This window comes from Lepidochelys olivacea (assembly GCF_965140295.1).
Source record: "Lepidochelys olivacea isolate rLepOli2 genome assembly, chromosome: 5".
NCBI classification, from domain to species: domain Eukaryota; kingdom Metazoa; phylum Chordata; order Testudines; family Cheloniidae; genus Lepidochelys; species Lepidochelys olivacea.
In genome coordinates, this window is record NC_140415.1 from 2,563,782 (window position 1) to 2,584,928 (window position 21,147).

The 21,147-nt window shown below is 57.5% G+C and overlaps 1 protein-coding gene across 1 annotated transcript; it reads left to right on the plus strand.

Annotated features, from left to right (window-relative positions):
* Positions 1 to 823: 823 nt before the first annotated feature.
* On the plus strand, positions 824 to 20,378 carry FANCG (FA complementation group G). Its single transcript, XM_084629142.1, has 14 exons — positions 824 to 991; positions 1,087 to 1,177; positions 2,108 to 2,239; positions 2,913 to 3,106; positions 4,443 to 4,596; positions 6,614 to 6,744; positions 7,758 to 7,904; positions 8,780 to 8,940; positions 9,252 to 9,318; positions 9,671 to 10,011; positions 10,355 to 10,395; positions 11,138 to 11,302; positions 11,697 to 11,829; positions 13,802 to 20,378. Exons 1-14 carry the CDS (start codon positions 839 to 841, stop codon positions 13,911 to 13,913), a joined length of 2,022 nt encoding a protein of 673 aa, XP_084485268.1. The 5' UTR covers positions 824 to 838; the 3' UTR covers positions 13,914 to 20,378.
* The last annotated feature ends 769 nt before the right edge of the window (positions 20,379 to 21,147 follow it).

The following is a 21,147-nucleotide window of genomic DNA, read 5'->3' on the forward strand; positions in this document are numbered from 1 at the left end:
TGCTTTGTGAGTTTGGATGCTGCTTCTCCGAACTAAATCCGAGTTGGGTAAGCCGTGACTGGTTTCTGAGCCCAGCTCGCCTGTTGTCCGCCAGCCTCCCGGCCGGGCGCACGGGCGGTGGAAGACTGGACGCGAGCAGGGGCCCGGAGGAGCTGGTCTGGTTCCGAGCTGCGGCAAAACGGCTGGTTGCAAATAAAGCGTGAGCTGCCCAATGGAGCGGGGCTCTGTCGGTGTGTGGGGCGGGGAGCGGCGCAGCCCCCTGCCAGCGAACGGGGGGCGAGGACGGGGGGCAGCCGGTGCACGGCAGCCGCTTGGCAAACTGGGGTGGGGGGGCAGCGCCGTGTGCCCCCCCCCAGCGCCCCCGTGGCCCCGTTCGTAGCCGGGCACGAGCCCCCTCGGGGCGGCCGGGGCCGCCCTTAGCCCGGGCAGGGGCTCGGCGGGAGCAGGTCATTCGCAGCAAGCGGGGGCTCCAGGTGCGGCCGGGAGCCGGGGGGCCCCGCACGTGTAGCGCTCCAGCCTCCCCCCCCACCCCCGTGCTGCAAGGGGGGCGGGAACGGGGCTCGGCGCTGCACACACCGCAGCCAGGGGAGAGGCGGAGCCCGGCGCGCGCCCACCCAGCCCGCGTCACGCCCTCGAAGCCCGGGGGCGGGAGGGGGTTGGGCTCCCCTCGGCCACCGTACCTCGCCCCCGCCCGTGACAGCTCGCGCCGGAGCCACGTCAAATCGTCCGCTTCGCCGCTCCCTTAGCAACCGGCGCTTCCGGCCCCCTTCGCCAATCCCCGCTTCCGGCCCCGCGCGCGGGGGCCAATCCGCGGCTCGGGGGCGTGGCCGAGCGGGAGATGGCGCAGAGGCTCCATCCCCGCGGCCGGGCGCGCTCCGGCGAGCGGAGCCGGCCCCGCGGCTCGAAGCGGGCCCGGCGCGAGGCCCCCGCGGGGGCCGGCAGCCTGCGCGCGTGGACGGAGGAGAACGACGGGCTGGCCGGGGGCTGGCGGGTAGGCCCGGGGCGCGGGGGCCGGGGGCGGGGGCCGGGGCGGGCGGCGGGGCTCGGCCGGCGGGGCGACCCTGACCGCGGCTTCCCTCCTTGCAGGCCAGCCGCTCCTCGGGCCCCGGGCGCGCGGCGCAGCAGGCGGCGCGGCGCTGCCGACTCGCCTTCGACTCGCTGCTCCGGAAGATCCAAGGTAGGCCGGGCCCCGCCCCCGCCCCCGCCGCCCCGCCTCCCTCCCGGCCTGCCCCTGGGGTGGGGGGCGCCCCGACCCTGCCCCTGCCCCGCCGCTGAGCCCGGCCCCGCCCCGCCCCCGCCGCCCCGCGGGGCCCCGCCTCCCTCCTGGCCTGCCCCTGGGGGGGGGCGCCCCGACCCCGCCCCTGCCCCTGCCCCGCCGCTGAGCCCGGCCGGCCCCGGCCCCGCCCCCGCCCCCGCCCCGCGGGGCCCCGCCTCCCTCCCGGCCTGCCCCTGGGGGGGGGCGCCCCGACCCTGCCCCTGCCCCGCCGCTGAGCCCGGCCCCGGCCCCGGCCGGGGGGTGACACTGCCCTGGAGTCCGCGGCCCCGGCGCCTGGCCGCCCCGGCCGAGCGGGGGGCTGGTGGCCGCAGCCCCCCCGCCCAGGGAGCGCCCGCGGCCGGGTTTCCTGCGGAGTGCGTGCCCCCGGGAAGGAGCCAGGGGTCCTGGCGGACAGCAGAGCGGGTCGCTCTCGGCAGTAAGTCCCACGGCTGCCCCAGGGCCAGTGCCCCCCCACAGCGCCGCTGGCGAGGCGGTGTGGGAACGGCCACCCACCCCAGGGAGGCCCCGCCACCAGCGATCCTTTGCTAGAGTACCTGCAAGGGCTCTCATTTTTGTCCTGGAGCACCAAACCCCCCGGATACCTAACCAGCTGGGGAGGCATCGTCAGACAGCCTGACCCTTCCAGCAGCTGGGGGTAACCTGCGCCCTCAGACCTGCCTGATGCTGTCCCCGCTGTGCAATTCTAGGGCTGAGGCGGTGTATGGAGAGCCAGAGCAGGAAGTGTCAATTGCTGGTGCAGGGCAGCCTGGTGAGATCTTCCATAGGGACTGCTGTTTGGTACACCCCTCATGCATCCAGCTAGCCTCTTGTTGCATTGGTCTCTAACTGCAGGGCTGCCGGCTGCTCTCCCCAGCCTCTCTCTGGAGCTTACTGTCCTCTACAACTCCCTGCTCTTTGCTGTTAGTGAGTCGGACGGCCTCGTCGAGGGAGAAGCAGAAAGACTCAACCATGGGCTCATTAGGGGTAAGGAAAATGTCCCATGTGTCTGAGAGGCAAGGTCGCTGGGTTGGCTGGAGCAAGGCCAGGGAGGGATGATGGATTGCTCTGGGCCGTCATATGAATAGCCTTGGCAGCTGTTTGAGGCTAGGGGTGAGTGAAGGTGGCAGCTGCAGTGTGCTGGAGTCTGGAGACTTGGGGCTTCAAAGGGGAACAGAAAAGCTTAAAAAACCCGAAGAGCCCGAGAGAGTAGCACAGCGAAAAGAGAAGTGTTACTAATTTACTTACAGTGATTTGGGATTGGGGGAACATAAGAGAAATGGGCTGAAATTCAGGGGAGGGACTCGGATAGCATTCAAGCGTGTTCCCTCTTGGCAGTCGTGAGTGTTTAGCAGGAGTCAGCAAAGCTAATGTGGCGGCTTTGACTCTGGGGGCTGGGTACAACAGATAGTTGATAATGTGAGCACCCTTAATTCCTCAGTGCCTGCATGGGAGAGCCCTTGTTCCTCTCTCTCCGTTTGAGGTTCTCTTCCTCCGACCGTAGCAAGTAGAAAGCTCTTCTGTGCCTCTCCTAGAGCCAATGGAGCTTGCACTGCTCCTGGCAGGGCCTCTCTTTTGCTAAGGCTCTGTCAGGCCGCTGGAACGGGATCAGTCCCTGAGCAGACTGACCCATGGTCCTGTGGCTGTTTTCCTCTTCTAGTGCTGGAGGCTTGCGGGGTGTCTGGGCAGGATCTCAGCACAGAGGAGCTCTGGCAGAAAGTGTTGCAGGATGTGACCACAGAAGAGCTGTGCGCACCTCTGCATCGACTAGGTGCTCTGCAGGGGGCGGTGTGGCTGGCAGCAAACTGCCTGGGGAGCGTCACTGGTCTCTTCCGGCTCCTGAGTGACACCAAGGTAACGCCATATGGCCTCTCTCCAGGTACTTGTACTGCACTTCTCCCCAGAGGATCAGTGCTGGGGCAGGGACCTAGCTGCTGACTGCCTGGCTGGTGTACGGAAGATTTGCTATACTGCACTGTGCCATGGGTCCCTCTCTTCTCGTATCCTGAATCACATAGTGGCCAGTACCTGATGCTTTAGAGGAAAGCTTAAATCCCGCCCCCCATGTAGCATCTGAGCACTAATGTGATGCTGCCCATACTGGAGGGGAAGGATTCCATTCTGCCCCTTGCAGGTATCACTTTGTACCCAGCAGCATGAATCTGGTTACCCATGTCACTCCTGTGAGCTGGCCAGGTGTGTATTCCACCCTGTCTGGGACGGTCTCAGACCTGCATGTGGAGATCAGAACCTGTGCACAACTAGTCCAAGTGCTAGGGGTCTGTGTTCGGACCAAGAGGATCTGAGTTTGATTTTCTGCTGTTACGGTGAGTTCTGAGTGGCTGTAGCATACGCTAAAGCAGTGTCTGTGCAGGCCTAAATGTGTGCCCAGAGGTCTGTGAGAGGGTGCCGAGTTGGTACAAATATTTGTCCTAAAACCATCCAGCATGAAGTGCTGTGTCAACGAAAGACCCGAGCCCATCAAGGCACTCCCCATTCAGCATGAATAATTCTCTCACTGGTACTAGAACTTTCTCCTAATGCCCGAAGCGCACTGAATGGCTCTCATGAGCCCACAGCAGAAGGGAGCTATTTAACACCCAACACAGTGAGATTCCTGGCAGGATCGCCAAACAAACTGGAAGGGAAGTTCATAAGCAGACCTGCAGCTTCTGTAGCGAGTGAGTTGCTGACTTATTCAGAGGTAACTGTCTCCTGCTGATTGGAAAGGCAGTGAGGGCTGTTCTTCCAGCAGAAGGGCTGTGTCAATAGGGGTGAGCTGTGGAGTCTGGGTATCACACACACAGGGCTCGTGGAACAAAGGATCTCTCCTCTGGGATTCTCTCATGTTTTGAATGGATTGCACATGCATGCTGTTGAGCTAGGGGAAAGCACACTGAACTCATCTGGGGCAGGGAGGCAGGATACCAGACTAATGGGACCATTGGTCTCATCTAGTGCAGCAGGAGGTGGGAAGAAGCTTGCTGCTGCCAGAGCAAGTGAGAATAGCTGCAGGAAAGAGACTAGAGGGAGGCTGCTGTGGGGGGTGGTCCGGGCACATGGAGCTCGCAGTCTAACGGCTCAAGAGGCACGATACAGCCCCCCAGACCTGCTCTTTCTCTGGTCCCAGGGATTGGTGCCTCCAATGCTGAGTAATCCGCTGATGATCTCTGTCCCGTGCCTTTTGCAGGGCCCGCTGCCTTCTGCCCACGGAGGTGAGAACGAGCTCCTTGCACTTCTCAAGGCATGGAGTGTGCCTGTTGAGGGGGACACGTCGCCCCTCGTGGTGCAGAGCACCAAGGACTTGAAAGAGATACTATGGACCTCAGCTGCCTTCCTGCAAGGTATGGTTAGAGGGTGCCTTCTCCAGCCCCAGGAATGCTTCTGCTGGTCCTCCCCTTTCAGTGCCAGCCACCCTCCTGGCCCTACTGCCATCCGAGCCTGCCAGCACTGTGCCATCACCAGCTGGAGTTCCCTCAGCCATTCCCTTCCCTGGGGGTGGGTGCAGGAGCTGAGCGACCAGCCTTGCTCCAGAAGGAAATGTGTTTCCTGCCCTTCATGTTCTTATTTGAGTTAGCGTTGAACAATAAATGCCAATATCTTCTCAGATATGCATGTAAATTCCCTACTTCAGTTCCTGGCTCAGCCCTGCCCTGCAACATCACAAGGGCTCCCTGTGTCCCCTCGTGACTCACTCCCCGGCTCAGCCCTGCCCTGCGGTGTCATGGGGCCCTCCCCCCATCTACCCCTGTGACTCACTCCCTGTCTCAGCTCAGCCCTGCCCTGCAGCATCAAGGGCCGCCCCATATGCCTGCCCCCAGTGCCCCATTCTTCAGCCGTGCCGGGGATGAGAAAGGACCCCCTATCAGGCAGAAGGCTAGCAGGGGGCTCACGGTGAGTTCAGAATGGGTTACAATGCACCTGGGAGCCAGCTTTGCAGCTTCTTGGCTAAGTTTCACTGCAGTCTGATTGGAGCCTTGTCCTGCCCTGGTCAGGCCTCTCGCTTGCTCCCTGTCCTGACAGCCCTTGGAGCTCCCTAGGAGGTGAGTATCACACTGCTCAGAGGTGTCAAGTATCAGGGGGTCCCCGTGTTAGTCTGTATCCACAAAGACAAGGAGTCCGGTGGCACCTTAAAGACCTGAAAGCTTATGCCCAAATAAATCTGTTAGTCTTTTAAGGTGCCACCGGACTCCTCATTGGTACTGCTCAGAGAGTGCCCTTCCCACTGCTGACCCTGGGGGCAGCCAACTGATGGCAGTGCCTCTGTGCGTTAAACAGATAGGGAGAACTACATGTCCCAGCATGCCATGCGCCACTCTAAGCAGCCAGCTTATTTAATGTTGTGGCCTGTCCTCTCCACTGCCGCCGCACGCGCCCCCCCCCCCACCACCCCAGGAGGATGCAGATGACTTTCCCTTTGTGTATTCCAAGTCCTAGCAGAGCAGAGGTAACCCTACTGGGCCCAAGGGCAGAGTTCCACCTGGTACCTGAAAGAGTCGGGAGGGAGGTTTGGGACGGCTAGCAAGGGAGGTAGTCGGTGTTGTCACACGTGGCACTGAATAAAACATGCCAGACTCCCAGCAGAGTCCATTCCCTGTGGAGCTCCTGGCCAGAGGCCCAGGAAACCCAGCACTGCTGGGGGGTTAGCATTATAGCTGGAAAATTCCCAGGTGGCTGTGCCCTCAGGAAGAGAGGAAGGGTGTGGGACAAATGTTAATTGGGAGGCAGTTTCAGGCAGGTGGGGTAGTGCCCAGGCAGGAGGGATGCCTAGCGTATGAGGGGTTGAATGCGTAAATAGATCACAATAAGTGACTGTCCCGAGGTGTGTTTCTGGGCAGTGGTCCAGACGCAAGTGGAGCCTTTGAGTTAGTGACTGAGAAAGGGGCAGGTCTGGAGACCAGAATCGGAATAATCCCACCGAGCTGTAGGCCTCAGCTCTCACCCTGAGCCCCAGCACAGTCCTGGCTGACCCTGCCTGCCTGCTCCCTAGTGGCATCTCGGCTAAGGCTCTGCAGGGGAATATGAATCCTCCTGGGATTGGTACGCCCCTGTCCAGCCTGTCTGGCTCTTGGCACAATGGCAGTGATGTTCCCATATCATGTGCATGGTGCTGCACGGGTCAGGGGAGGTCACAGTCCCATGGCAATGGCAGGGTATGCCACAGACGGGTATAACATGGTGTGAGTCATGCACTGATTGGGGAGGGTCATTGAAGCAGGAAGGCTACATGGGACCAGATGGGAGGGGTGCAGGGAGTGCTGGTCACGGTGCCGTTCCAGGCCCGTGGGATAGCGTGAACAGCAGAGCCGAGAGCGGGTGAAGAAGATGGAGTGCAGAGAATGTTTTGTGTGTGTGTTTCAGGTTTGCAGGGCCTGGAGGCTGGAAATCTCCCTGCAGCCCTCTCCCTGCTCCAGGCAGCTGCATCCGGGTTCTGCTCCAAGAGGGTCCTGGCCCAGATCTACACCTGCATCGGCTGCTGCACTCAGCAAATGGTAACAAGCTGGCACCTGTCTCCCTGTAGCACGGGGCAGGGAGGGTACAAGGGCCAGTGCCTCCATCGCCCCAAGGAGAGTGACTGACGGGAGATGGACTGACAAGCAGAACAGCTCAAAGTGACCGAGTCTTGGGTGCTTGCATGGCCCTCATCACTGCAGAATCGGGTCCCTGCCCCATGGGTCTCTCATTTTGAAGGACAAACCTGTTCTGATTCTTCCTGCCCTGGGGAGCTGCATGGGGTGGGCTGCTTGTCACTGAGCGGGAAAGTGTGAGCCCATGGCTGAGGCAGTGCAGTCCAAGGAGTTGGAAAGCAGAGGGCGGAGAGTGGCACAGCAGGGCAGGGAGGGAGGCCCACACCACAGGGCAGTGTGGAAGCTTACAAAAACCCTGATCCTGAAAAGTGCTGAGCACCAGTGACGTCTCTGGTGCTGAGCCCAGGGGCAGCAGTGGGGCTGGAGGTGGGGGCAGAGTTGAGGAGATAGGATGTGACTTTGGAGAATCTGGTGCTTACTGCCCCAAATTCATCCTGGAGAGCCATCACTGCTCTTGGTGGGTGCAAGAACTGGGTCCTCACTGTGCCGTCTGGCCTGGCTGACGCCACTGGGACGTGTCCTGATCTGCAGAGGGGTGTGCAGCAAAGGGAGTGGCAGGGGTGGGGGAGGCGGAGGGAGGTGTTGCCTAACCAGGGATGTGTCCTAGATAGCAGGTCTGGCCGAGAAACTAGAGTGCCAGGTGGTTGGGCTTCGGTTTCCAGCCCCAGGAGGTGATTGCTGCCCTGCAGTGGGAAGGGTGCAGGTTAGCCAGCACTGCCTGGCCAGAGACCCTCCCCAGCTCTCCATGCCCGGCTTGGCTGCTGCTCTGGGCCTCTCTGATTCCGGTCTCCCTGGTCTTTGGGGGCAGGGTGACCTCAGGCAGTGATCAGGTTTCCTGGAATGTTCTTTTCCAGGTGATATTCCAGCCATGTCAGCAGTGACTGATCATGCTGTGTGTGATTCTCTCCCGCCCCCAGGGCAAGCCTCAGACGGCTCTTCAGCACTTGAAGCGGGCGCTGCAGGTGGATTTCCAGTGCCTCTCTGCCCTGTCCCAGGCGGCGCTGGTATACCGCCAGCTGGGGGAGACGGACGCAGAGTTGGAGGCCCTGGCTCTGCTGTACAAGGTTTGTCTGTTCCCAAGGGGAAGCATCACAAGCCAGGTGGCTGCACTGATGTCTCTGGTCCAGCTGTGCCTGGGCAGAGCCTCCAGCACCCCCCACCTCCAACGTGAACTCTACCCCTGCGGCGGGGCAGGGTCAGTCAGGCCACTCACAGCCCAGTAGTGGCTGCTGCAGGCATCATCTCAGGCAAGCTGGGCCTCCAGCACCCCGGTTAGAAATGCAAGAGCCCTGCTGCTTGATGCACCCTGCTCATCAGGTGGACACTGGCCAGTATTGGGTAATCAAGGGTTGGGCTGTTGGACCAGCCGCAGGAGCAAGGTACACCTCACCGAGTGTATTAAATAGGAAGCTGATTGACGGGAGGTGACAGTTCAGTGCCCAGTGAGCACTCCTTTCAGTGGCAGGTGTGCGGTGGTGAGGGGGCACGTGTAGCGCGGGGGTCTCACTGGGCGCTTAGTAGACGATTAAAAATCAGGAGTTGGAAAATTAACTAAGTGCAAATGTGGGACTGAAGACATCTTTCCCGAGTTCCTGACAACACGGGACAGGGCTGACCAGGCCCACCACCCTTCCGAGGGGAGAAACTGTTCTGTGCTGCTCCGGTAGCACGGATGTTTAATTCTCTCTGCTCTGCGTGGCTCTTAGAGATCCCCCGTCCTCTCCACGCTGCGGCGCTGGCATCTGTTCTCCACCCCAGAGGTGGCTGCAGTTCAGCGGGTGGGAGGTTGAGAGAAGCCCTTTAGGGGACGGTGCAGGAGCAGTGAGCGATATAGACTGGCTGGACTGGGATGTCTGTAGTTGGACTTGACTGCAGCTCCCTGGGAGTGCCAGCAGGGATCTACCATGTGGTCTGTTTCTTCCCCCCCCCACCCGTGCAGGCTCTGGAGACCCCCGCTCAGGAGGCTGTCTCCATCGATCCTTGCTTTCTAATCCGAACGGAGCTCCTTGTTCACACCCCGGCCCTGGCATCCATGTTCAGCCGCAGCCACCCGTCGGAAGTGAAGTACCTGCTGGCGCAGCGATGCCTCCAGGCTGGCAGGTAAAGCACTCCCCACCCCCTGCTCACCTGGGACCCTCCCTTCTCTGGGCACCCAGGTAAACCCCCGTTCAGCATCACCCATGTGTCTGGGTGGTGATGGAGCAGCAGTTCCCCCCTGCAGGCTCTGCCCTCCGCACGGGGACCAGTACCACTGGCTAGAGTCAAGCAGGAGGCTGCCTGCACAGCTCTGCTGGAACTCGTCAGTCCTGGGCCTGCTAGCTGCTGCTCTCCTTGGGGTCTTCCCTGTCCTCCAAGGACCAGGCTGCTCCCTGGCAGCCTGAGGTACCTCCTCATGTCGCTCTCTGTCGCAGGGTGGGTGAGGCAGTGGAGCATTACCTGGATCTTCTGGCTCTGCTGCAGGAGGGGCCGCAGCACCAGGTAAGCCTCTTGGGAAGGAATCCACATGGTGTGTTGGGGTGACTGGGTTCCCGCCCGAGGACTCCCTGGGATTCGTCAGGGCAGCTCCCTCCATTCCTCCAGCTAGCGTCTCCTCTACCTGTCCCGGAATCTCTGCAGGGACAGAGCCCCCGCCCCTCCCTGGAGGGCACCCCGAGCCGCAGAGTAAAGGCTAACGGCCTGGCCTGGGGTTCGAGAGGTGGCATGGAATGGATCGTGTGGTGGGGAGCTCACCCACCCAGTACATGGGGGGGCCCCCATGTTTTCAAGCTGGACTCTAAATTTGGGTGTCGTTGCGGGTGCTGAGGGTGATGCTGTTGCTCTCGCTGCTCAGGTGCCCCTGCACGGCAGGTCAGCTCTGCCCAGGATCCCGGAGGTGTTCCTGGAAGCTGCGTCCGCCCTGGAGCAGCTCGGGAGGTACCAGGATGCCATAGCTGTGTGCGAGGAGATCATCAGTCGCACGGATGACCTGATCCCAGAGACGCTGCGGATCGAATTGGACTCCGGTGCTGGAGGGGAGGTGCCAGGGAGGGCCGGCTCCCCTTCACCTGGCATCCCGCCCCAGCAGAAAGAGAGCCTGCGCTGTATCGTGTGGAGGGCGGCTGCATATCTGCACCAGGGCCGGGCTTGGACCAAGCTGGGGGAGAGCAAGGAAGCCATAACACGGTTTACCAGGTGACTCCATCTGCCGGCAGGGCGAGCCCAGGTGGCAACCAAGGGCTCAGCTTGGAGCCTGATGGGGCGGTTGGCTGGCGTGAAGCAGAGTGCAGCTTGAGAGCCCTTCCCGTGGGCAGGTAGCCTCTCTGCCTTGGAGGGGAGCCGTGGGGCCACTTGCAGACGGGGCCCATGTGGCAGGGTGGGGGGTGCAGGGGCCCCCCGTCCAGTGGCTCTGGGGCAGCGTAGAGCTCAGCAGTGTTGGCTGTGACACACAGACGCGGGGCTGGGGCCACACATGGCTTTGACGTGACCTTCCCTTCCGGGAAACGGCACTGAAATGATTTTGACCTTTCCCCTGCAGGTGCCTTAATGTCCTCCTGAGAGTCCAGCTCGTGAGCGCAGGTACAGTACAGCCCAGCCTGCCCGCTGCGGTTCCTGCGTGGGAGGGACCAGCCTGGGGGCTGGCTAGTACCTGTCCGGGGCTCTGAACGTGGAAAGCGCCATGGTAACGCTCAGTAGCAATAGGGGGATTAAACGAGGCTCCATGCCCGGCAGGAAAGTACCTGTCTCCTTGCCCTGAGCCATGATCTGCTCTGGACCGCTGGCAGAGACTGGCTGATGGGACAGGGCTGGGGAAGCTCAGCTCAGCTCTGCCCTTTGCCTGTGTTCTCACACCACCCCCTAATGACAGTTCAACAGCTATGGATTGAGGAGACATGGGGAGAGTCCAGGTTCTAGGGAATGGATTTGGGCTTGGTCTTTAAGTGGCTTTTTCTGGAGAATTAGCAGGGTTATGAGATAATTGTGGCTTGGTCCTAATTTGCCTCCATCCCTGTAGGATTTGTGCAGAGAAGGGATCTTCAGTCAGGCTGATTGAAAACTTTAATGTCCTTTAGGGAGGTCCCCTGCACAGTCTCTTAGACAGGCCTCCCTGTGACCCCAGCCTCTTGCCCGTTAAGATTCACACTGGAAGCCTTTTTGCTGCACAGCGTTCAGCTGGGAGCCAGTGCTGCCCTCCCAGCAGAGCTTTCAAAGGGGTGGGGGAGTTGGAAATATTCACAGGCCAGTGCTGCCAACTTGGGGATATGGGGAGCGGTGCCCAGCGGACACCACAGCCATGTGTGGGGTGTTCTTTCCATGCCAGCCAGCATCCATAGCGGTGAGGAGATGGCAGAGGCCCTGCCCGAGGCAAAGGTGCTCCAGAAGATCAGGTTGCTAGCTCTCCTCGGACGAGGCTCCCAGTTCCAGGAGCTGGGTCGGGACAAAGAAGCTTTGATGAATTTCCAGCACAGTTTGCAAGTTTGCCCAGGTACCAGAGGCTTGTATTGCTGCGGGGCGGGGCTGGGGCTTCCATAGATGGTGATGCGCTCCCACTGGAACTTGGAACTGGTTTGACAATCCCCTGGGTTCCCTCCAAGCTGCAGTGCCATTCAGCAAGGCCGCCTCTAACCCAGCCAGACCAGGACTGGCTGAATACACCAGAGTGCCTTTGGTTTCTATGGCAAACTCTGTCCTGGTGAAAGGTGCTGGCCTGTCAGCCCTAGGGGGAATTTTGGGCCAGTGACCCAGCTGGGAAAGGCTTCCTGCCACATAGCTGTGCCCCTCCTGGCTCTCAGCCTCCTGGATGGTTCAGAAACCCCCACTGGACTCCTTCTAATCTGTTCAGTCCCCGGTGTTGGCTGAGGTCCCTCTGTGTGTTGCAGGTGACCCTGCTGCCACCTCTTACCTGCTGCAAGTTCTGTGGAAGCTGAACCGACGACAGGAAGCTGCTGCTCTCTGGCAGAAGGTCCACGCGGATGCTGCCCCAGCAGATGGACAGCAGGAAGCAGCGGCGAGGTGGGTAAGGTGCTTGGTGGCTGCGGCTGGTGCTAGGCCAAGGCTCTAGCTCCAGAACAGCGGGTTGAAGTAACCAAAGCGCTGTGTGGCACTAAGGCAGCTGGTATAGACTAAGGGCTTGCCCCACTCCTGGTTCTGGGCCTCAGCGCCTGTCTGGGCCACACCTGCACACGAGTCCTCCAATGCTTGCAGGGCACAGGAGGTGGGGGCAGAGTTGAGCCCACTGCACAGCATCGGGGCAGTCATTTCCCAGCGAGACCCCTTGCAGACAAAGGGATGCTGCAGCCCATCCACCTGCTGTGTTCAGCTCTGACGCCTAGCAATGCTCACACGGGTGGCTCCAGACCATCGATGCCAGGCTGTGCCATTGGCCTCAATTGTTACTGCCCAGCTAACCCTCCCCTGAGAGCCCAGAGGAGCAGCTTGTTAGCCCTGGACTGACACCTGGGAACCGGCTGGCTCTAAGGGAACTTGAGGGCCAGGTCAGGGTGGATTTCCTGCAGCAGAGCATGGAGTGAGCCCCAAAACTTCCTGATTCCACCTCCACTCCGGGCTAATATGGGATCTGCTGCTTTCTTGTCTTTTTGCCCTGTTGGACTTGAAGTCAGCAGGCGGATTTCAGGAGGGCGTGTCCATGGGCTGAGAGGAGGGAGTTGGCATGGAGCCCATAGGTAGGAAAAAGAGTCAGTCCCCAGGCGGGAGGGTCCAGCAGAGCATGGGATTCCTTGTAGAACAGGGAGTGGGGCCTGACAGCCAAAACCTTAGTGCCATCCCTGCTGGGGACCCTGAAGCTTAGCTTCGTTTCAAGCCGGATCCCAGTGATTTCAGATCCAGTTCTGCTGCTCGCTGTTCGAAAAGGAGCTTGGTAAATTGTAGTGGGAACAGAGAAAAGCCACAAGAAAGATAAAAGGGTTAGAAATCCTGCCTTATAGCAAGGCTCAGTCTGCTTAGCTTCACAAGGGGAAGGTTAAGGGGTGACTGGATCAGTCTATAAGAACCTACCTGGGGAGCAAATCTGTAATACTGGGTTCCTCAGTCTCGCAGAAAGAAGTCAAACACGGTTTGATCACCGGTCGTTGAAGCTAGACACAATCACACTGAAAAGCTGTCCCTTATTTCTAACTGAGGGGACATACCACTGGAGCAATTTACAAAGGGATGGGTGGGGATTCCCCATCACTGGCACTTTTTAAATCAAGATCAGATGTTTCTTTTAAAAGCTCTGCTCTAGGAATTATCTGGGGGATGCTCTCTGGCCTGTGTTCTACAGGAGGTCAAGACTAGATCATAGTGGTTTCTTCTGTCCTTGGAATCTATGAACCCTGCAAATAACACCTCCTGTTTTGCTCGTCCATCCTCCGGAATCCCCACAGCCTGTACAGCCTTGTCCTCACTGGGAAAAGGGCTGTTTTTACCATGCGTTAAGATCCTACTGTTGACAACCCAAGTTGTAATTCTAACCTGTTGCTGGTGGTGAACTCTACACTCCCCGGTATGGTTTATCTCCACCCACTAGCACAAGCTAAAACAATGGCTGCCTTGTCGGCACTAGGATTTTAACATGTTAAAAACACCTTTATTGTAGTGTGGCCATGGCCTGTGTCGCCAGCCCTGGCTAGGAGAGGATGGAGTATGATGAAGCCAGAATTACCCCTTGCCCCAGGGCTGCTGTCGGACCTGAAGCAGCTCCTGCCCTGGGGCTAAGGAGCTTGGACAAAGTGGTGTGGGATGAACCTGGTGCTAGGAATTTTCTCCTGCCCAGCACCTTCTCCGGAGGCAGCTCAGACTGGAATGCTGCTCTGGGTAGGTTCCAGTGCCTCGGGCAGGCTTCAGAAGCCAACTGTTGCTATCTCTGCACGTAGCTCACGGGGGGTGTCTGTGATCCCAGCTGTTGTCACTCTCCCGCCAGCTGTCCTTTCTTATGGTACCCAAATAGGCCTTTCTCCCTAACCAGTTCCCTGGTCTCTTTCAGGCCCTACCCGTTGTACCTGGTGTCGTGTCTAAAGCCGGTGAACCTCCCACATGATGAGTCTCTTGCGAGAAATCTGCAGGACTATCTGAGGACCAGTGGCCAGGATCCTTAGAGCCATCCCCGTCTCCCTCCCCACAGTCATGCAACGGCTAAAATCTCCTTCCCTGCAGAGGGCAGCAGGATGGCCTTAGGCTCTGGAGGCTTTCCCGGGACTCTGGCTTGCCCTTGGGCAGAAGAACTCTTCCTAGCCAAGGCACTGAAGCACAATGAAGCTATTTTTTGTAATAAAAAGGACGTGGGAGCAGGCCAAGCCCCAGTGTGTTCAGCTTACACACTCTTCTAACCCTCTCCTGGACTGTATACATTAAGAGCGAAGCATTGTGTGCTTCAGGGTGCTTGCCCTGGCACTGTCGGGAATGGCAGGAGCCTCCTGCCTCCGTGTCCCCTCGCCATGGAGAGTGGGGCTGCCTGCGTGCTGGATCCATGGGGCCACGCCTACCGTAGGAGAAAAGGTGTGTTTTAAGATGTCACCTGGTGTAGACAGGGCAATCTGTATTTCTAACCCCTGTTCCCTGCTGGCAGTTACTCTCTTGTGTCCTGGCACCAGAGCCGTCACTACACATGGGCGTTCCTGGCACCAAGCTCCCCCACTGCCTTTCTGTCTGAGCCGAAGCAGCTTCCTCCAACTACGCTGCACCCAGGGGCTGTGGGGCGGGGAGCAGTTCCCAGGGTGAAGGCAGCTTAGAAATGTCTCAGTGGAGAGAGGCGGGGGCAGGGTATCCATGTTCTCTTCAGTGAATGTCACAATGGAGGTAGGAGCTTGTGGACCAGGGAGGCCAGGGCTGTGCTGGCTGGATTGTCAGGCCAGGGCAGGAGGGGGTCTGCTCAGATATGGCTCTGCATCGGCCCATGCTGGGCCTGGGCTGTGGGGAGAAGAGAGGTCAGACCTAGCTGCCCTGGGGGGCTCTTTAAGGGGGGTGGGGAAGGGTCTGGCATGGAGGAGAGGATCAGCTCCATGTGTAATCACAAGGCAGATGCTCTGTGTGCTTGGTGGGCTGATCTCCAGTATGGGGCAGGAGCTCTCCATGGCGCCATACGTGGTCTGTGTGGGGAGTTGTGGAGGAGATCTCTGCTTAGTGAGTTGAGAAGGCACAGGGCTGTAGGAGGGTGCCCCTAGCTGCAGGGTCTGAGTCTCCTGAGTCAGGGGGTCTCTGGGAGGGGGTATGCAGCCTGTCCAATCAGGAAAGGAGGAGGGAAGGGGGGGGGTAGCTCAGTGGTTTGAGCATTGGCCTGCTGAACCCAGGGTTGTGAGTTCAATCCCTTAGGGGGGCATTTGGGATATGGGGCAAAAATTGGGGATTGGTCCTGCTTTGAGCAGGGGGTTGGACTAGATGACCTCCTGAGGTCCCTTCCAACCCTGATATTCTATGATTCTAAGTGCATAGGCTCCTAGCCAATCAAAGTCAAGCGCTGCAGCTTCATGACCACCTGTGGTGTGAGGGGGTGGATGTGTGACCATGGAGTGGGGGCTGGTCTGGCAGGCCCATCTGCTGCAGGATGGGCCTGGGGCACAGTTGTGAGAAGCAATGGGAATGAGCCACTGATTGAGCCTCTAAAGAAGGGAGTGACCCCCTAAGGGAGAGAGCTAGGGGGTGGGGAACTGCCCTGGGGGGAACCCTTCATAGAGTGAGGGAGTTGAGACACCCTCTCCCCACAAGCAGGGGACCCTCTGGGACATTCTCCCTCTCCATGCACATAGGGTGAGACTGACTGGGGAGATTCACTGCCCCCCCAACACACACAGGTCTCTGGGGCTAGTCCCCAATATCTTCCCTGTGCCCCTGGTTTTTCAACGCTTTGTCTTTTCTAATGTATAAGTGAGTAACATTTCTCATGTTTTTAAGGAAAAAGACACAATCTCGAGTAGTTTTAAATGTTCTCCTGCGAACGTTTTGCTTTTCTACCAAAGAAAAATCTAGAGAGGGACAGGGAAGTAATGAATCAATTCATTAATCTGAGGAGAACAAAGCTATAGAAGGCTAAAACTGACACCCTGAATAACTGATAGAACCAGCAACCGTCTGTCTAATCAATGAGAACTGCAGTAGAGTTCAATCAGTTCACCCCTGAAATGGAACTGAAAGGCAGTGGGAGGAAATAGTTTTTCACCAAAGCATAATTAGACTGCAGAACTCTGGGCCTCAGGCAATCAGCAAGGCTCAGACCTTGGTAAGATTCAGGGAGCGATGGTGCAGAGCATGCAGGCGCTCAGCTCCCAAGGCCTCATCCGATGCTGCAGGGAAAGCTGGGGCTTGGCCTTAGGAAGGGGGCAGCTCTGCAGGGGGCAGCAAATCTGCAGCTTGGCTCGCTGAGCCCCTCGCAGCTTGGCTCGCTGAGCCCCTCGCAGCTTGGCTCGCTGAGCCCCTCGCAGCTTGGCTCGCTGAGCCCCTCGCAGCTTGGCTCGGCCCCCAGTCCCATTTCTCTCCCCAGGGGCTGGGTGGTTCCAGTGCTTGCCACGGAAGGGAAATGAACAATGGAGGATGCTGGGGAAGTTGTGGGTTCCCCCTGCACAAATGTGGGGATTCTGGGGGGAAGGAGCGGTGTCCCTGTCTGCGTAGGGTTTTTATAGGTTCCAGGGCCAGAAGAGACCCCTGTGGCCATCTGGTCTGACCTCCTGTATAACCCAGGCCTCTCAGACTGCCCTGAATTAATTAATTTGCTGTTTGAACTAGAGCAGATCTTTTAGGAAAACATCCCAGCTTGATTTGAAAATGGCCAGTGATGGAGAATCTGCCACACCCCTGGGTAAACTGCTCCAGGGGTTAATTACTATCACTGTTAACATTTTACACCTTATCCCCTGTTTGAATCTGTTTAAGCAGCACATGTGCACAGGCTGGGCACTCCTGCCTTAGCTGGGCTGTCTGTGGCCTGCACTGCTCTCCCTAGGGCCATGCTCTCTCTCCTCCTCAGGGGCTGGGATCTGCCTGGGGAGCCTTCCTGCTGCAGCAGACCCTCTGCACCTAGGGCAGTGCTAAACAGCTCCTCCAGGCCAGCAGCAAGCCAGCATGACCCTGGGGAGTTGACTGCAGCTGACGTGATGGGGGCTGTGCGTCTCTAGGGCACAGTGTGTGCTGGGCAGGGCTGAAGACCATCTGCTTCTCCACTGTCCACGTGCCAGGTAGCAGCTGTTCTGAGGGTCCAATCTTTGTCCTGCACGTTACGGCCAGTTCCTGCACATGCTGCCAACGTGGTAAGGGAGGCTGTTACTACTAATGATCCAGTGCCCATCCTTCCCATACTGATAGGTTACTAGCGGGCTCCGTGACCATCTCTGTCCCCAGCCGGCTGCACGAATAAACTATATTCTCCTGCCGGCCCTTCTGGGCTCTGGAGAGCAGCAGGTGCTGAATTTGACTGGTGCCAACAGAGACCTGCGCAGGGCCTGGCAGACTGTTCCAGAACCGTGGCAGGTAGATGACATAGTACGGCACCCATGCTTTTTGGGCGGCTCATTGCGCTGGTTGCCTGCTTGCATTTTTCGCGGAGATATGGATGGTTTTGTTGCACAGGGTAAGGGTGTAACCTGGCACTTAGCTAGTGCAATAGTAGAGAAGCATTAATCTCCTTTCTGCCATTATATGGGGGTTAGCACAACCTGAGTTTTTAAAGCCCGTGTCATTGATGGCAACGTTGCTAAGGGTGGGGCCCATGGCATGTGTGTTAAACACACCGCTGCTCTGATGTTGTGGGATGCCTGTGCGTATCAGGGCTGGGAGCTGAAGGGAGATACCACTAGGATGTAGCCCCCAGAGGCTCCAATCAGAGTCAGGACTTCCTCAGGCCGGGCCCGGCACAAAGACTGAGGCAGACACGGCCCGAAGAGCTCATGAGTGAAGGAAGGGGACAGTGGGAGGAGAGAATGGGGGCTGTGCCGATGTTAGATGAGATTATGCGTGTGGCTGTGCTGGGTCTAGAGAGTAATAGCCAGATCTGGGGAGGTTCAGATTAGCTTTACATGGGCATGAGGCAGGGCCCAGTGCGGCTGTGGGTGGATTTTGAGAGTCCACACCAGCTGTACGTGGTAGCATCAAGCACTGCCCTGAGCTGACATGCACACCTGGACTTTGCTGCCCTCTCCTGACCACATGGTGGAATGTCAGTGCAGCATCTTTGGCCCAGGGCAGAGACTGCGGCGGGCGACTTGGGTGCTTGTTTATATCCAATTAGCTGAGAGCCTCCTGCCCTACAATCCGGGTTCCAGGTGGTCCTGTGCCCCACAAGAGCTGAGCCAACAGCTCCTGTGCCTGCCCGTGCCTCAGGCTCCTGGATGATGTGGCTCTGCTGTTCTGCCCTGGGAAGGGAGCGACAGCAGTCCCCGATCATCATTTATTTCTGCCCGTGCCCAGAGCTGTGCTATGTGCCTCCCAAAATGTGGGCTAGGAGCTGACTTGGTAAAGGGGCCTAAAGCATAGGGCGGGGCGGGGGAGTGATGCCAGCTTGATGGCGAGAGCCGGGGGTGCTGTCTGGCTTTGTGCCTGAACGGATGGCCTCACCCCAGCCATTCCCCTCTCACTTAACAGATGAGTTTTCCATTAGCCCTGCCCCTTAGAAGGAAATATTTAAATAACGAAAAGACATTTAAACCCCCTCCAGCCCATGGGTTGGCATTAAAGGGGCTGTGATGATAAACACATTTTGTTTCACACCAGTGCAGGATGATTTGTGTAATGAGAACGGCTACTGAATGCTGTGCCTGACGCCAGGGACTCTGTGCCCCATATATGCGCAATCCCAGTGGTTACCTGGTTTTGCAGGCAGCAGTGAAAGGCCCATTACTTGTTTTGCTGGGCAGGGCTCACGTCACGGGCTGAAGAGCTGTGACTGCTGATCAAATGAATGCATTTCTGCTGTGGACACAGGCTTCCTCCAGAAGGGAAGATTAAGAGCCTGCCTGCTGCCCCTTTGGAAGGAGGCTCCCAGAAAACGGTAGGGTGCATTAGCAGATCTCTCAGCGCCTTGCTGAGTACTGTGCTGGGAGAAAAGTCAGTCCTTTTCTGGAGGAGGTGGGTTGGACGCACACAGCCAGACCCAGGAGAGAAGCTGTGACTCTGTGTCCAGTTGGACCTGAGTTACTAGGAAAAGGAAAGGAAAAAACCTGATGGTGGCACTGATCACTGTCACTGTGCAGTGTGCTGGCTGAACGTGCAGCTTGTGGCGTGGCTCTTGCTGGGGGTGGGGAGGTGCACACAGGCCAGCGGTGGGGTCGCAGTGGTGGTACTGTCCTGCCAGAACAGAAACGCTCTCCATGCCACTCCTGGCCAGAGGGACAATGTCAGTTTTCGCCCTGCCGCTGGCAGGGTTCAGTCACTGGTGATGTCAGCAATGCCCCCTCAGCTCCCTGTGCCCTGGCTCGGGGAGCTGCAGCAGCAAAGGCAGGGTGGCTGCGTTTCCTGGGGGAGGAGGCTGACAGAATCAGCATTTGTTCGGGGCAGGAACAGCACAGTGTACATTAGACGTTGGCTGGCACAGCTCCACCAGCCCAGGTGTGGAGGGGTCTGATCTGGCCCAACAGGGACCCTAGTGCCAGGGCTGTCCTGGCAGTACTGCACTCTTGCCGGCTTAAGCTACAGCCGCACTCGGGTGCTCCACTGGCCTACTAAACCAGTACAGCCACGCTGGCAAAGCGCTCCTGGCGTAGATCAGGTCTGAGAGTGAGCATGGCAGAACACGCCCTTCAGTACCGACAGCTCATCGGCTCAGTCTCCAGATCACTGGCATTGATCCATTTCCTCGCCTTCCAAAAGGAAGGGCCCTCCTCCTGCCAGAATCTCTGTCCTGCAATGCTAAACTGTATTATACTATTCCAGGACTAGTGTGAGGTGCTGGAACAGTTCTTATAGAGGGGGTGCTGAGCACCACAAACTGTAAACCCAGTATATAATGGAAACCCCTTCGAGCCAGGGGGTGCTGCAGCACCTCCCGCACCCCTAGTTCCAGCACCTAGGCTCTAGGGCGTGCTGCGTGCAACATACCCTACTTAAGCTCACAACATGTGTTACCCCAGAATTGAGGGGTGTTACTTCAGAATTTGACCAAGCTAATGGCAGCCGTATTGTGTGCATTCAGCCCCCATGAATTAATAAGCAGGGCTTCTGGAGGCAAGGTCAAATACTAGCTGCAGGCTTGCAGTTTCTGCTAATCAGAATCGGAGGTGGGGAGAAAAGAATCAACAAATTATGAGTGAAAGAAAATAAATGGATGGAGACCTTGAGTCTGGGCGCCCTTAATATAAAAGCTTATTATAGCTAAGATTGTTAGGAATGTTTTGTTGATAAGTAGTGGATTGAAGTTAGGAGAAGTGATGACCCAGTAGGGGGTCACTATGAGCTATATGTTTGTAAAAATTAGTTACAAAAAGATTAGATAATAGAGTGGTGGGGAAGTGACCGGCCATTGCTGACCTGCTGCTAATTACTTGATACCATCTCAGATTTTAGGTAATTATTTGGGATGTTCTAGACCTATTGCATATGTCTGTGTGTGCTTAAATCTAATAAATAGTAGTTTTAGATAAGAGCACGCTTACTTGTATTAATCTTTCATCAGCCGAAAGCTCTGTGTTCCCATTGATTTATTTCTGATACCACCTGGAATGAACCAGTTAACTTACCACTGCTTTGGGTTCTGAAAACCATGGGTAACACACCAATTGCTGGCAGTGCATTAAAGTGAGCACATCTCTGGTATATCTCTCTGGGGAGGAAGTGCTGTAGGCAGTCCATGTCTGGTACAAGAGTCTGACCTGCCAGTAGTAGCCCTGTAACCTATCATGTACAAGGAGTACATGACATGGTGTCAGAAGTAAATTAGGCCAGACAAGAACAGAAAGAGAGAGAACAAAGGTTGCAGGATCTCATCAACATACCACACTTCAGTGTCCCAGAGAACTTCACCTTTGATAGGCCTTCAGAATGGACAGTCTGGAAGCAGTATTTTGCAAGATTTTGCATTGCTACAAAACTCCGTAAAGAAACTGGAGATATTCAAGTATCTTCTTTAACTTATGCTATGCGGATGTAGGCAGACTATATCTTTATCTTTACTGAAGACAGTCACAAAGATGACAATGAAAGAGTTTTGGCTATGTTTGATACCTCAGAGAAATGTGGTTTATGAAAGAGCATTTTTTCACCAGGGAATTCAAGAGCCAAAAGAAAATGTTGAATGTTTTATAAGAGCTCTGCATCCATTGGCTGAAAACTATGATTTTGGGGACTACAAAACATGAAAATATCAGAGACAAGCTCGTTATTGGGTTAACAGACAAGAACCTCTTGCAGCAT

Bases quoted from the DNA above. Each gene is read 5' to 3' on its own strand.
- FANCG (XM_084629142.1), top strand. From the start codon at position 839: ATGGCGCAGAGGCTCCATCCCCGCGGCCGGGCGCGCTCCGGCGAGCGG. The intron at 9,319-9,670 runs GTAAGCCTCTTG...CTCGCTGCTCAG, and splicing joins AGGAGGGGCCGCAGCACCAG to GTGCCCCTGCACGGCAGGTC. The intron at 11,830-13,801 runs GTGGGTAAGGTG...GGTCTCTTTCAG, and splicing joins CAGCAGGAAGCAGCGGCGAG to GCCCTACCCGTTGTACCTGG.